Here is a 16,371-nt window from a genome sequence, read left to right as displayed (position 1 = left end):
AGTTTAATAAAAGAAGGAAAATGTAAATGTTTGAAATCATTTCCATCCTCTTAAAAAGACAATTGGGAAAACATTATGTTACCACTTTCAAGATTTAACACTATATCTTCTATTTTTTATGTTCTGATAACCTTTTGATGAGCAAGATTTTGTTCCTATCATTTTGGATACCCTGAATCTGAAGAACCCCCCATCCCCGTCTCACGCCCCCACCTCCACGGCCAAAGAATGTCCGTTACAATCTATACTAATCAAAAACACTTTTGATTATGCTTTTAAAACATTTATTAAAGAATATTGGAGTTTTTCTTATTATAAAGAGGTTTTTTTTTTTTTTTATTCAGAACAGCAGCGTAGCTTATTTTATGACTCAGATGAGAAGTGCCACTGTCACTCTCTGGCTTCAAACCAGGAGCCCCTGCTTCCTCAAAAGTCAATAAAATTGTGAATTTTACCTCTAAATTCTCATGTATTTTAAACAAAAAAGTATTTGAGATGAAAATAAAGTGGTTAATTAAATCCACATTTATTCTGATAGAAGAAATCTAAGTAAAACCAAACCACACAGGAATCCACTACACAACACATTTTGAGTTAATACACTTGAAGTTTACTTTGGCTTGTTTTGTTCTGTAGACTCCTTTTATATCTCTCTCTCATACTTGAGCACTCCCGAAAAAACTAGTTTTATACTTCAAAACATAAAAAAATTCCTAATCTGCTCTTTACCTTGAACGTTAAAAAAGCAAAATATCTTAGAGCTGAAGTGGGTCTTTAAAAATTGTTATTGTTTGAAATTCACCTTTTAGGATATCTTTAGACTGAAAGAACGGCGCGTGAAGTGGATGGGCTTTACCGTCCAATCCCTTGTGCTGTTGGGATGAAGGCACTGGTGTAACCAGCAGGGCTGTTTGGGCTTTTGTGCAAGCAGCGTCAAGTCTCTCAGAAAGACCAGAGTCCAAACAAACAAACACACAAAAGCCTCCACCCCGGCTTGTATGAATGAACTTTTCCACTGTGGTGTCAAGGCTTTTTCCTCCCACGGTCCAAAAATATGTTTCTTAGGTTAATCGATGACTAAATTGTAAGTGTGAGTGTGGTTGTCTCTGTGTCGGCCTTCGATAAACTGGCGATCTGTCCAGAGTAAGCCCCGCCTTCACCCGACTGTAGCTGGGTAGAGTCCAGAAACCCCGTGAGCCTGCAGAGGATCAAAGGGGTTTAGATGAATGAGTCAAGTTAGGATCGACTTGTCATTCAGTTACTGTCAGCTAATCTGCCATGATTTCACTCTCTCAACCTTTTCAAATTACTCTTTATAATAACAGACGTGTGTTAAAACTGTGTTCATCTGGATTTTAGCACAGAGCAGCTAGTCTGACGTGCTTGGTATCATTCATCCAAATCCAGTTTTCAGAAGTTTTTGCTCTAAAAATAGCATTTCTGCAACACATCGATATTAATCACATACAAACTCTTCTGATGTTGTTCGGATGATGTTTGTCAGAGCCTCCCTCCTTCCTCAGCTCTTTATGGCACTCACTGCAGCATGCTCTGAGAAATGGCTCCACCCTGCAGCCTGCAAAACCAATCAAGTTTCAACCATTTTAGTCATGTTTGTGCTTTTAAAAGAACATTAACACTTTGTAGACTGAATATTAAAACAAACATCTCACATGAAATCTACAAAACAGAAAATTATTATTGAATTATTGTCAAATCCTCACACTTCTATTAATAGGATGATATTTAAAAGTATATATTTCCTCTATCTACCAGAGAGATAAGGAATGGTAGCTATTCAGTTTATACTAAACCCATCTGCCTCTCCTCCGTAGATTTTATTTTTCTTTAGACACGTTAGTTTGTCTTTTCCTCCATTCCACCGTCCTCCCCTCCTACCCTCAGATGTTTGCCTCTGTCTGTCTCGCCCATATCCTTCCCAATCCCTCCTGAGCTTCATTCATGAAAATGCAGATCCACAGCAGGGCAGGGGAACAACGTCAACAGACGTAAACTCCTTTGCTCCACCAACCAGAAAAGGCGTACTATAAAAAACCGGCAGCAGCAACCAGGCGACCCTAATTCAGTGCAGCTTCCCCCAGAAATAGCAACTCATGCATGTATTAATCCCCCACTAGCCAAAAATATGTGATTGAAGGAACTATTGCTGGGGACAACTGCAGGAAAGAGCTATTTATCATCGTTTCCTCACAGAAGGCTGTGTCTGAGCTCTGACTCATATTTGCTAAATATTGCATTTGATATTTAGGGAAATGTATAAATCAGTCATTCACCTTTGCGTTTTATGTTTTCACTTCCTTTATGTGCTGGCATTTTTCTTCTTTTAGCCTTCTCTCTAGACACACACACACCTCTACAGGAAATGCCATAAGTGCAATGCTTCTAATGTGATGCAGAAACTATGATTTAACCTTCCTCTGCACCGCCACATCCACTAGTTCAGTTGCTCTTGATTTTTTTTAATAGACACAGAGAAATATCCTTCAGTCGTTTTATGCTTATTTTAGTTTAAAACATCATATGAACCATTCATCCTGTTTAAATCTCTGTGAAAAAAAGAGAAAATTAACTTCAGTAAATCCAATGTTGTTTTTGCTGTAGCTGAACATAACCACTTGACATCAAATATTTGGACCTTAAAGTTCTACTCCAAACACATTTGTTTTATATAGTAAAATCATTCCCCGTCTATTTTGATTATGATTATGACATTTTTCGCCAAAATCAAAAAGTCTTTCTCGTTTTTTTAAGACATATTTTATGCACTACGGCAGTAGATAATTAGAAATACAATTCTGGGTTGCGGGTTGGTTTGTGTCATAAGTCCCGCCCACAACCCAGAATTGTGTTGTGGGTTGTGGGCGGGACTTATGACACAAAGCAATCCACCCCCCTCCCTATCGCTGTGAACTCTGCCCGTTCACAGCTTGTAGCCTCAAGCTAACATTAGCAGCGCAAAAATAACACCGAGAAATATTGGATCAATCTAGTTGTACAGTTTTAAACCAGAATTGCACCTTGCTACAGCACGAGTGTTGAACGCTCATCATGTCTCGCACACCTAAGCAAGAGCAGGCAAGGGTGCGCGCAGGAGGAAAGGAGATTTTGGCACGCCCATTTCAGTAGCTGCATCACTGGTCTGAGGTTTTTCAAGCATCTGGTTTTCTGAACCAACAAGACTTGAATTAAGACATACTCAAAAATGCAGTTTTAACCGTAAATTATTTATGTAGGAGATATAGAAAAATGCTACAAAAACATGTTAGAAACACAAAATGACAGTTTTCATTAATTTCACATTTGCATAAAAACAAAAACTTTTGTGAGGTTTTTTTGTCATAGCTGAAAAAAATAGTCTATCATTAATTATTAAGAATATTTACAAGTAAAATAATTACATAAAATGATTGAATTTTTGTCCCTAAAAAACATCCACATATGTAAGAAAGTGAAAATATTTGAAAGATTTGTTCTTCCCTGGTATTACTAATCCTTTGTTTTTCATTGCACTAGGGACTAGTCCATCACTCCTTCTCATTTTGTGCCCTTTTTCTGTTTCTTGTGTGTGTTGTGGTTAGCACTGTTGAGTAATGACAACAAGGGCCCACTAGGGCCCTCTCTCAGTGCTCTCTCCTGGCATGTGCGGCGTTCTCTTGATACTCCGACTTCCTCTTACCGCCCAAAAGCATGCACTGTGTGCGAATTGGTGACTAAATTGTTTCTGGGAATTGGAATGAGTGTGCATAACATGAGTGATTTGATTTGGTTTGCTTTTGAAGGTTTAGAATTTTATTACCAACAGTTGATGTTGTTGTCAAAGATTTTCTGGATGTTAGGATTGAACATTGTCTTTTGGATTTGTCAAACTGTAAAATAGTTTTCTCTTTGATATCATGTATTGTACATTTAAATGCACTTACTTATGCTTGTGGTCTGACCGGACCTTTTGACCACAGTATTGCTGAGAAGGGTTGGGTTTCCAGAGCGAGGATCATACTGGTTTGAACTGTTTGGCATCGAAGTGCAGTTATAGCCTTAGTCACTACTGCCCTGGTTGTCTGGGGCCAAACGATGGGCAAACCTTTACAAGGCACCGTGGTGGTCAGCACAAAATATCAAAGTTGTAGACCACTGTAAATCCGTACAGCAAAAATGTTTGTGCACATTACTAATTCTTACAGACTTTATGACCAGCAGCATACAGATTATACCAGAACATTCTCATCAAAACAGGGTTTTAGTTGAATTTTAAGGGTGTTTGAGTATCATGAACTACTTATCTCTGGTACTAATCTTTGATATTTAAACAATGTACAATTCTCTACAACTTTTTATTCATCACAAAGCTTTGCTTTTCAGTCTTTATTACAAAAAGACTCAACACTCACAGATTAATTTCAACAAACTTATGGCTAGTTAGAAGCACTTCCTAAACTAAAATGCAGTTTTCAACATGTCAAGCATTTTTTTCACTTTTTTTTTGTTGGTTTGCAGAGCTGTCCAGTATATAAAACCTCACTGGTTGTGTTTCTGTTCAGAAAAAATAAACTGCATCCACTGCTGCCTGGTTTATATGTATCCTGCCTGGTTTATCCCTTGTGCCATCCTGGGTATGTCGACATTGGAAGTTGGGTTATCTAAACCCCACAAGACAGCGCACAGATTTCTTTTTCTCAATTCTTTTTGATTTTCATTGGGGTCTTTGTCAGTTATAAAATCCTGTCCACCTTCGCCCACATTTTTCATGGGATGGATAACACGTCAATGTAAGGCTTGGGTCATCTGGACCCCATTAGATAGCATGGTGCTGCCACATGCCATGTTTAAATAAAAAATGCTTGGACTTGAATAACTTTGCTTTATAAAGACACAAAAAGAAATACCCCCAAACTTTAGTTAATAGGTCGTTTTTAGATAGCCTTTGATTTGTTCTGAATGTTTACCAGTAAATTTGTTGGTGTGCTGTGTTGCTCAGTAACTATGATGTTGTATCCTGTAGGTGACTCAACAATTAGGATCTGACCAACAAACTAACGATTAGAACTGTGTGCTTTGTCAACTCTTACTGTACTGACTTTGACTTTATTGCTCATTGTAAACTGTTTTTTTTCTTTCTTTTTAGTTACAGATGTAATGGTCACCCTGTTAACTAACACCATGGTATCACATCCCATGACATTTGGGACGGAAACTTCTTAACACTTGATAACTATAGCAACAAACACTATATACACATCGTGACAGAAAGTAAATGCAAAGCTCAGGAAGTGGCGCACGGGGAAATTTCCTCTGTTTGCTGTCCAATTTCAATCTCATCTGGACTGTCCTAATATTTAGTTTTAGATAAGAACCTCATAAATATTTTTTATTAGATAATTCACCTTTCAACTGTCTCCCATGAAGGCTGTTGAAAACTTTCAAAGCCATGATGTTGCTCTAGTATGAAATATGGCTGGAGAAGTTTCAAATTGTATTGAATAAAGATGATGCCATACTGAATGGACATTTTAGTATAGCTAAACTAACACTTGTAGCATCCTCAAAACCAAGATAAAAATGAAATACATCATTTTTTTTTTGTAACGCATCGTTAGCTATTTTTATTACATTTAAATGAGTTTCAACTGTCTGTCTGTTATGCCATTCATGGTGTGTCTATGATAATTTCATTGATTTGTTACTTTTTTGTGTGATTTCCTTAGACGGAGGAAAACAGTCAGATTCGACACAGGACCGACCACCCCGAATGCCCATCAGGAGGAATCTGTCTGCACAGCTCCCTCCGCAGAGCCCGGGGTGCGCCACCAAGTCCCAGGCGTTTGAGGACGACATGTTCCCACTTCAGTGCACTCCCGAGCCCGTCCCAAAAACAGTTCCCGCTCAGCCCTCGAGCTCCCACAGCAGCATGGACCCTAACATGACCTTCGAGATTCCAGAGAACGATGAAGCTGCAAGCAATGTAACCATTACAATAAACTGTCCTAGTCCATTTCAAGCACCCAAGTCCACAGTCTTCTCTGGACCCGGCCAAACATGGAACTTTCCAAGAGTCACTGAAGGGAACCCGATGACTTCTAAAAGGTGAGACGATTTTTTTTTCTATTTTTATCTTTAAAATTAATATCAGACCAACTTCTGCGTGGTTTTGAATTTACATATCTTACATGTGAGACCCTAACAAGTATTACATCTGATGCAATAACACTGAAGTTACAACCTTAATAACATGTTTTCTGTGTTGTGTTTGACTGTCTCAGTCTACTCCGTTCTGCCAGTTCCCCCTCACAATTTGTATTGTAAGAATGAACCAATTACTGCAAATTTTGAAGCTCTCTGTGGGATATGATCACAGAACACTAATTGGTTTGCTAACATTGACCGCCGGCTCTCCAGCTGCATTGGAAAGTGCAAATTTGAAGTGGCCTAGTTGGAGAAAAGTTCTTGACTACTTGGTTGAAACCATTGCTGAGGGATGTTTTTCAGGCTCTCCACACATTTCTCCAATCCCTCTTTTCAGCAGATTTTGTACATTCAGGATGAAATATTATTTTTTTTTATTATTTTTATTTGGCATCAAAGGTGCTTAGTTGACACAAATCACAGCTCCTCTTCTTTATTGTTGGAGGGGAAAAAAAGACGTTTAAAAACGCAATTCGGTCATGTTTTTATCTATTGTAAAATTGTTCCTAGTGGTCTCTTAATTGCAATTTTGCCGTTTCTAATCAAAATTAAGAAACCTGTGTCAGATATAGTTTATGCAGACCGACATTAGTTCATTAGAAATTTGCCACTGATCTGTGAAGGGGACCATTTGTACGACACAAACCACCACCACCCCTTCCCCATTACAGAGTGAAGAAAGAAGCTTGTGGCCCTCCCACCATGTTCTATAAGATGTTTTATAAACATTTTCAAGAAATCCACTAAAAAGTCTGCAATACTATATCGATAGTATCAATTATGATCCATTGGGTGTTACATATTTTTCCTCACAGCAATATTTAAAACGCCACACATATTATAAAACACTTTATTTACATACTGTCCTAAATTTGAAATACATATTTTTAACAAGATTAACTGTTATAGAGAATTAATTAACAACACATTTTGTCTTCTTTCAAAAAAGCAAGTAGTTATTTAAAACGGGGAATAGCAATAGATGAGTTATTATTATCATAAAGTTCCAAAAAATAATTTCCCGCCAAAAGATTGAGATTTCATGGAAGCAGCCATTTTGAAATGAGCAGGAAAAGCCCCTCTACTGCCCCTAGTGGAATAATAAAGAACTACACCGCAGAAAATATGGAACAAGATATACGTTTGTTTTTTAAGAGAAGTTTGGATCATGCGAATCAGAATAGGGTCTCAGAAATATGTGTATCAAATATGATAGGAATGGTTATAGGTTTACATATGTGCATGTATATAACAGGATGGATCCATTTTCAGAGGCAATGTTAATGGGTTTTTTTTTAAAGTCTTTTGGAAGTTAAAGAAATCGTTTCCCTTTTAAGGCTGTCGAAATATGTCATGGTAACATAAACTTTTGCTCAGTCGGCAGCAAATCCCACCTTTGCAAGATGTGAAACGAGCCAAACCAACCTACATGGAAATGACGTCTGCAGCACAAGGGAAACGCAAATTTAACCGGTAATAAAGCTCTCGTGATGTCTCTTGTGATTGTAAATGTCGTCATTACTTCAGTGAGTATTCTTGAAAGAAGATGAGGAACTTTGTTTCCTTACTCCTGCAGTCTCAGAGACGACTTAACTCATGGCCTATCAGCTCCGAAGCGAATAAAAAAAGACACCTCTGCTGCCCAGAGGCCGCTCAGGGTGAGCCGATGTGCCGGTAAGCAGCAGAAAGCAAAATCGCACATTAACAAATGAGTTGTTGTTGTCAATATATTATTGTTTGTCATCCAGGATCAGAGAACAGACCCCGCAGAGTGGTGAGGAGCATTTCTGAAGGAAACCTCAACCTTCTGGAACCTCCAAAGTCCAGATCCCTCTTCTATAAAACGTCCCAGCAGTTCAAAAGGGTCACCAAGCGGATGTGAAGCAGCACTCCCTGATTTCTTCTGACTTTTACTCCTTTCAAGTAGAAGCAGTCGTCCACTGCAAATGTGACAAAGATGACACTTGACTTTACATTGTTATTTTAATGCATTTCTGCACTGAAATTGTACTTGATTTTATGATAACTGTACATACAAGGTAATAATAAAGCAGTGGATGTCGTATGAATGGCCTGTGATTTAAATGTTGTATTTTAGTCCACCATGTTTTCCAGGCAGCTAACAAACTGCACAGTTATTAGCATGGAGCTATAGATACTGCATATAAACTGCTTCTAGCCAAGTCTGTTTTTTTCTCTGCCAAATAAACCAATACTTTTTTAAACGTGTTCAGTCTGATTTTTGAATTCTTTGTGCATGGGGGCTTTTTTTCTCCCATTAGGTGTGAGTTACACTGTGTTCCATCATCAAATAAGTTTTGTCCAATAGGTTCAGGAGAGGTGGTAAATTTAAAAAGGCAAAGAACACTGAAGTGAGATATTAGTAATCTGCACGTCTGCTGAGTAATTGTAAATGTACTTTTCAATCACTCAGATTCGATATGAAACATTTGTGCAGCAGTTATTTAACCTTGTTGCGTTAGATTTGTGTAACCATCTATGGCGTTGACGGGTCGATTTTAACATATGTCTTAAATCAGCTTTAAAATACACTAAAAACAATTACCTATCATTCAGTTTTTTGTCATCTCTTGGTTATCTTGTTAGGCTTCCTTATCCATGAAAATTATGTTTTTTTTTTATCTTTAAAAAAAAATCTGCTTTTAGATTTCAATAAAAACAGAAAAAATAACATCCACTGGACAAACCACTGGAGCACTACTTCAACATCTTAAATTGTAAGATTATTAAAATTGCAAAGTAGTGTGAAGTCCTCTATTATCAAGACGGATTAATTTGCTTTTTAAATCCAACCTAGACTCAAACTAGTGGCATCACACAGCAGTGTTTTAGCTATTTTTTTTCAAGATGTAAGGACAGACCTTCAAAGCAAATACTTATTTCTATCCTCTGATGTTCACTGCTGTAGTCTGGAGAGTAAAAGTGTGTCTGTGCCACACACTCACATTTCATTCCACAAACTAACCTGAAAGTACAGACTGATGCAGTTCCTCAAACGACCAGTGGAGGATGGTTTCAAAATAAAACCTTTTCTCTCTCCCCACCCTTTCAGCTTATCCATCTTTACAGCAAATATAAACATGTCCAGGCTGGATTATTATTATTTTTTTGTTAATACATTTTTTATATAGAACATTGATGGTTTTGCAGACAGTTCAGGGTGTGTCTTGCCTTTGTTCTTCAGTAGCTGGATAGGCTCCAGCATCCCACTGGCCTGGAACGAAAATAAAATGATTTAAACAACAATATAGGTGATTATTTTTTTCTAAATATAAGCAGATGTCTTGATTTATTGAGCGCTAATTGAATACTATGCTCTGGTTAGCAGGTTTTTTAAATTTTCTGTTAACTTAGTCTCTCCCACTTTCCTGTTAAACCGTCAATATGGCCGACCCACTTCAGAGTCACTTTCGACATTCAAAATCATCTGGTTTTAATCAGAGATTATTAGCTAAAACACGTCTAAGGTATGGAATAACACCTTCGTAAACAACACAATTAAAGATTACACCCTGTAATTATTGACTTGATTGTGAGAAATCAAACTTGAACTAAAGTAGTACATTGAGGAACCCCTCAGTTATTTTGTGATTCGTATCCATGTTGTAAGTTTGGTTGTAAATGCACACCACTCTGTATCCAAAAGACTGAGTAGAATGATCCAATGCAGCTGTTTCCTCTCATTTCAAATGTTCCTTTTGGTCCTTTAGTTGCATTACCCATTTGATCTACCACTTTGAATCATTTCTTTACAACTGTATTATAATACAATATTATCATCTCCTTAATTGCACCATATTTTCCAACTTTTATAATTAGTGTTTTACATACCAATACCTAGTTTGTGTGAGAATAATGAGTGAGAAACTGTTGCAACTGAGCAGGTGAAATTGTAAGATGAAATGATAAAAATAGAAATGAAATGTACAGACCATTCACAAAAACATATAAGCGTGGAGTTACTTGAGGTCCACTAACAATGCTGTGTTGGTTCCTTCAACAATTAGGACGGAGCTGCTGCTGAATATCTCTCCTAAACAGCTTTTTCAAGAAATGTTTTGGTCCCGTCTTTCTGGGCTGCATTTTAGGCCCGAAATAACTCAAAGGTAGAGGGAATCGCTGGGAACAAGTTGTCATTAGAGTTCTAGACACACACATACACCAACACACACACACAAAAACCCAGTCAAAAATACCTCCTGGATCTTTTATGAGGGTGGGACCTCATTGCTCTGTCTGAAGAGAACTCGACTTGTCACTTTGAATTCTGTCTTGCAACTTTCAGTGGCACAGCGTTCAGTGTGATCTTTATTTTTAGCTCAGGAGCTCAATGCATATATCAGCACTGTACTGCGCAAGCACTGACACCCTCTCATGCTCTCATTCACAAGAATCTCTTCATTGTGTGTGTGTGAGAGAGGGAGGGAGTGTGTGCGCACACGGGGAGGCAGGCCTTGGCTAAAGTTTATTAACTTTCTCTCATCCAATAGGGCGCCTTGTGCGTTTTTCCTGCTGACCAATGGGACAGATTGAGAAGTTGGAGGTGGGTGTTGCTTAGCAACTGCAGGTAGAATCTCAGATCATGTCGGACCCATTGTTTTATCTTGCTTCCCTGAGAGACATTTCATTCCATGTGTTGTCATTTGTTAGTTTTTAAAAAAAAAAAAAACACCCCTGTGCAAATGCGTCACAAAGTTGTTAACTCTATTTTGGTATTGTTAAACAAAGATCACGAAGACTCCAACAGCACTTCACCCCCAAGTCAGAGGAGTTTGTTTCTGATTGATTGTCATGATGCTAAATCCGTGCATCCTTCTTATTTCAGTCCGCTGTGACAGGTGCACATATGAGGGAATTAAATTCTTATTATCTTACAATTTGCTCCTGTTTCCTCACCTCTGAACCTCATGCAGAGTCAAAGTTTTCCCCCACATACAGCAGACGAGGCAGCTTAAAACAAAGATGGAACAACCACATGTGCACTCCTTAGATATATGCAAAACACTGGAGCACTACTTCAAAATTTAATATTCTAACTGATCGAGTTCAATACAAATAAACCATTGTTGCCTGTAGATTTGCACAGAACAAAACTGAATTTGCAGAAGCTTACCGTATGATCTCTCCTACAATGTTCCTGACTCTCACAATGTCACACGTCACAGCTGTGAACTTTTCATCCCCCTGTCTAATTAGATGACCCGATATCTTAAAGCAATATGTCAGAGTGGAGCAACTTGTGGGGAGCTCACCACCAGTACTCCGTGTCCTTTTACTACTAATGTCCTTTTTCTGGCTTCTCGTTGAGCTCTATTAGCCTGCAATGTGTGCATGACACATGGTAATGCAGGCGTGTTCGAGGTGAGCTCACAGGTGTCTCACGCTGCTGTGAACATGCATGCACATCAAGACAATAAATACATTAAAGGCAAAAAAAGGTGAGCATGAAAAGAAAAATCAGACTTATTAAAGTTGCTTTTGTTGTTCATCCTGTTCCATGGTGCTCAATGCAAATGTTAAAGAGGTTTATGGAAATGAAAGGGATCCACCCTGGTTTGGCATGTAAAACAGGGCCATGAGGGTTGTTGTTTACGCCACAGGCACTTGAGTCCAGTAAATCCCATTGGTAAGAGTAAACGAATAGATCCAATAACAATTAAAACAGGAAGATTGGCTGCATTTTTCACCACGTTCTCACATATTGGAGATACTTCATCTGAGAAAGCAGAAGGTAAGCCTTTTCAAGCTCGTACTTTTGATTTCAAATAGACAAAAAAATCATTATTTGGTTCAATTTGTGCAAAAAGTTCTTCTTTTTTGATTAGTAATCTCATGTTTTGTTTTGTTTTTTACCGTATAAAATAATTTCACGATTTGTAAAAAAAAAAACAGGAAAAATAATTTGTGAAGGACATTATGTCAGAGGTCTCCTTAGCATTTTTCAAATCAGTTGAGCGCTGGCTTGTTTAGTGGACTTTATTACACTTAATTTTGTCAAAAAAAATCTGTATTTTAAATGTTTCCTGTTAAATATGACAAAAAAATGTATTTTCTTTTTGCTATTTCTGCATGAAAATGTCTGTTTTTATTATCCAAAGTACCTCTGTGTTTTAGCTTTTAGTGTTTTGAAAATATTTTATGTTAAGATTTTCGCCTACATTTGACTGGGCAAGCAAATGCGTGTGGAAACAGATGTGGCAGCAAATACCTGGCTCGCTTCATCAACACGCAGCTGACTGTTGACAGGACCTTGTGCAGCCGTAATCATGGGGGGATGGGAGAGATTTACAGTTTCCTTTACCAGGTAGGGTCTCCTGTTGTGAAACAATGTGACAGAAAATCAGTACATCTGTGATGGCTCAGCAGTGTTCTCTGCCCCTCTACATTTTCCTCCAGGAGCTTATCCAAAGCCCACCTTAAATGTAGCGCATGTAGTCTGCTGATGACTCATCCTCTGGAGAAAGAGCTGTATGGTGCAGGTAGCCTTGCAAATAAACATTTCACAATCTGCAGAGTCTACTGAAGTATTTTGCTGACTTAAAGTCTCATCCCGCAGACTGCAGAGGGAAACTAAGAACCCGATCAGTTTTATTTGATTGTACGGTGCACACAATGTGGATTAATCCCCTGTGAGCAAGTGTTTGCTCTGTGCTTGGTATGTGATGACAGCACCTCTAAAACTCATCCATTCACATCAAATTATAGCTCCAGATTTATCACACTTTTGTTTATTAAAATGGCAAATTTCCCGTCATTGCAGCATTTGTCAGGAACAGGTTAAATCCTGCTGTTGCCATACAGTGCACGCTCATTACCACCACTTCCCGTTAGTGACGGCTTTCATTCAAAGGATCCAATGCATCATTCATCTTTTGTTTTCAAAAAGTTATTTTTTTATTAAGTCAATAAGTTTTGAGCTTTTTTTTATTATTATTATGCAACCTGACATACAAAAAAAAGTTGGTTTCTTTTTATTTTAACCAAAATTGGAATTTCCTGTTCCATTGGGCAGCTGCCAAAACACAGCCACGCCCACTTTTGCCCTTTGACTTCACCTATTTTCACTTGTTTTGACCAATGAGTGTATAATCACTGGAATATTAACCTCTCGGGTTCTAAATAGGAAGTATCTGTGGTTCCAAGAAGTCAAAATCCCATAAACGTCTATAGAGAAATAATTATTTCTCAGTCATTCTATTTGTCAGAATAACCATTCTTGATCCGATACCTTCTTCTTGAAGTCTTCTTTCTAATCCTAAATAAAGATATTAACTAAAAAAGATTTAACTATATTAAGATATTTTTTTTTCTTTTTAGCAAGTTACTCAATTATAAACTGACCAATCAGCTGCCTTTAAAAGAATGTGGTGCCCACTGGCCCCAACTCGATTGTTTGATTGACAGATTCTCCCGAGCACCTTTCAGCGGAAGGGATACGGATGTCTAACGAACTCACTCATGATTGGCGACAGTAGTTGCCATAGAAACGTTGACTCAGACTAACTCGGACCAATCACTGTTGTCTGGCTCCAAAATGGTGACATCTGTATCCTGGAAAAATGGTGACTGACTTGGCTTCCCTGGAGCCAGAAGTAAGGCATTTTCTATTGGTGATGTGATACACTTGCTCAGTCCAGTTCTCTATATACAGTCAATCGTTTTGCTGAGGGATCTGCGAACCCATACAACCTTTGATTTTACTTCTGCCAAAAGATTATTATTTTTCTCTGGTCCCACCTGTATGCATGATCCAGCCAAACTCAACAGTATATTTACGGCACATTGAGACAGCCGCTTGTTTTGTCACACTGTTTTCCAAGTTGCAGAGTCCCTGTTGCAGCACCGTCTCAAAGGGTTGTGTTACACAGACCCAGTCTGTGCAGCTTCCAAGTAGCATTTAATCAGACAGCTAGAGGTTTCAGTTGCTTAAGAAGGCTATTTTTTTCTCGTCTGTGGCCCCTGGTTCTGAGTAGCGTTTAGCCAGACTCCGCTGTCTTAATTCCTCCCTGATTCTCCGAACAGGCAATGTGCGACGAGCGTCCTTACACCCAGTTTCCACATGTTTTCCATCCTTGATTGCAGTGTTTAAACAGATCGACCATTAAGTATTTCCCATAAGAAAAAACTCATTATTATGTTGCATTTCAGAAGTGAACTTTACCAGTATTTACATCTCCTGCACATGGAGCATTGATGTGGCAACAAAATAAGTCTTCAAATAGAAGCAATAGTGTGTGGCTTAAATAAAAATAGTTAGGTGTTGTTTTGCCATTTGACAAGATGTCCTCTGTGAACTTTTTTTAATATATTTCTGATGAATACATTGACAGCCAATGTTGTCAAGGAAGTTAATGCAAAACTTTCTGAGTGCTGTCACTGTATCGTCATTCCAATGTGTACTGCACAACTTCAAGGTTTGTTTGTTTATTACTTGAAGCAGATTTCAAAAGAAAAATGAAGACAGAGTTTTGCTCATCTACTAGCAATTACAAAAGATTTTCATGGGCAGGAATAGAAATTTTGTATACAGACACACACATCTTTGAAAACTCCAAGAAAAGCTTAGCAAGAGAACTGGACCAAGTGAGTGTGACATCACCCGAAAAGGACTTGCTTTCAACTCCAACCACATTAAGTCGCCTCTTCTTTACGTTATGGACGCCACCATGTTGGATCTATTCAGCAAGCAGTGATTGGTCAGAATCAATATTTCTATGATAACCACTCTCACTAATCAAGAGTGAGCTTGCTGGAAGGCTAACATTTGAAAGCAAGCTTGGAAGAATCTATCAATCAAACGTGGTTGTGGGAGCCAGCAAGCACCACCTACTTTTATTGAGGCATGTGATTGGCCAGTTTATAAAACTTGAATAACTTCCACTACAGAAAAATATGACAAAAAATTAGGACTAGCAAGAGCATGTTTAAAAAGGTAGTAGAGCAAGAATGGTTATTTTGACAATAAGAATGATTTTTTTTATATATATATTTCTTAGTAAAAGTCTATGGGATTTTGGCTTCATGGAGCCAACAGGTACTTCCTGTTTGGAATGCGAAGGTTCAGTTGTCATAAACAGTAAATGACTTGTTTAGTTTACTTAATTTTACTTTTTATTTTCAACGTTTGATTGGTGCCTGAAGATGTAAGCTTGTCCCAAAATGGACCTACTTATACTGTATGCAGGTTCACGACAGAAGAAACACAATGAAGAGCTCCACTGCATCTACCACTGACTTCTTCTTTTCGGGCTGCACGGTGCCTCACAGCAAGAAGTCCCCGGTTCAAATCCCGGTTGGGGGATCTGAAACAGAAACACCAACTGGGTATATGTTGGCTTAACTTCCTGCCAGGATTGACGCAGCTCGTGCAAAAGTTAGACCAGACACTGAAACGATTGTAGCACTACGCGAGCCTAAATAGTGACCACCCATCACAAACAGTGTGGATCAGTAGGCCATGCAATCATGGGGACGACTGCAGGCAGTCATCCACACCCTTCACAAGGAGTGCAAGCCATGAAATTATTGCTGAACCAGCTGGTTGTTCACAGAGTGCTGTATCCAAGAATATTAACAGACATTGAATGGAAGGAAGTGTTAAAGGAAAAAGTTCTCCAGTAACAAAGATAACTGGAGCCTTGAGAGGATTTTAAAGCAAAATCTATTCAAGAATTTGGTGGAGCATCACAAAGAGTCAACTGAGTCATCAAGAGCCAAAAAGACAAATGAGCTACAGTTGTTGCATTTCTTGTGTCAAGCCTCTCTTAATCCAGAGGCAATGTCAGATGTGAGTTACCTGTGCGAAGGAGAAAAAGTGCTGAATTGTTGCTTGGTGGTCCAGGGTAATTGTTTTAAATGAAACATACCAGAGTAGGGAGGAAGAGTAGAGAGGCACGCAATCCACAATGCCAGAGCTTTTAGTGGACTTAGGGTGCCATGTTCTCTGCTAGCGTTTGGTCCACAGTCCACAAGAGCATTTCATGCTGCCCTTTGCTAACACGCTGTATGCAGATGCTGTTTTTATTTTCCAGAAGGCCTTGGCGCCTGCCCACACTGTCAAAAACATCAAAAGCTGGTTGTAATGTCATGCTGTTACTGTGCTTAATAGGCTATCAAATTCCACTGACCTGAACCCAATAGAAAATCTAT

General features: G+C 38.5%; 1 protein-coding gene and 1 long non-coding RNA gene across 6 annotated transcripts in view; one reads left to right on the top strand and one right to left on the bottom strand.

Moving 5' to 3' along the window:
* Positions 1-8,430, top strand: part of kif18a (kinesin family member 18A) — a 31,283-nt gene extending 22,853 nt beyond the window's left edge. Inside the window, exons 15-18 of the mRNA XM_024296233.1 lie at positions 5,724-6,102; positions 7,579-7,674; positions 7,778-7,875; positions 7,950-8,430. Of these exons, the coding sequence (XP_024152001.1) occupies positions 5,724-6,102; positions 7,579-7,674; positions 7,778-7,875; positions 7,950-8,083 (707 nt within the window). The 3' untranslated portion in view covers positions 8,084-8,430. The remainder of the gene's footprint in view (positions 1-5,723; positions 6,103-7,578; positions 7,675-7,777; positions 7,876-7,949) is intronic.
* Positions 304-16,371, bottom strand: part of LOC112161192 — a 45,930-nt gene continuing 29,862 nt past the window's right edge. For 4 of the 5 annotated variants that reach the window (XR_002921803.2, XR_002921804.2, XR_002921806.2 and 1 more), the window contains 3 exons: positions 12,431-12,536; positions 1,469-1,576; positions 304-1,198 (listed from right to left, as the gene is read on the bottom strand). This is a non-coding gene — a long non-coding RNA (uncharacterized LOC112161192). Of the gene's footprint in view, positions 1,199-1,468; positions 1,577-9,207; positions 9,437-12,430; positions 12,537-16,371 lie in introns of those variants that run through there. The other variant, XR_002921807.2, reaches the window with a different exon arrangement.

The sequence above is a fragment of the Oryzias melastigma genome, linkage group LG3 (genome assembly GCF_002922805.2).
Source record: "Oryzias melastigma strain HK-1 linkage group LG3, ASM292280v2, whole genome shotgun sequence".
NCBI lineage: Eukaryota > Metazoa > Chordata > Actinopteri > Beloniformes > Adrianichthyidae > Oryzias > Oryzias melastigma.
This window is presented reverse-complemented; position numbering and strand designations above follow the sequence as displayed.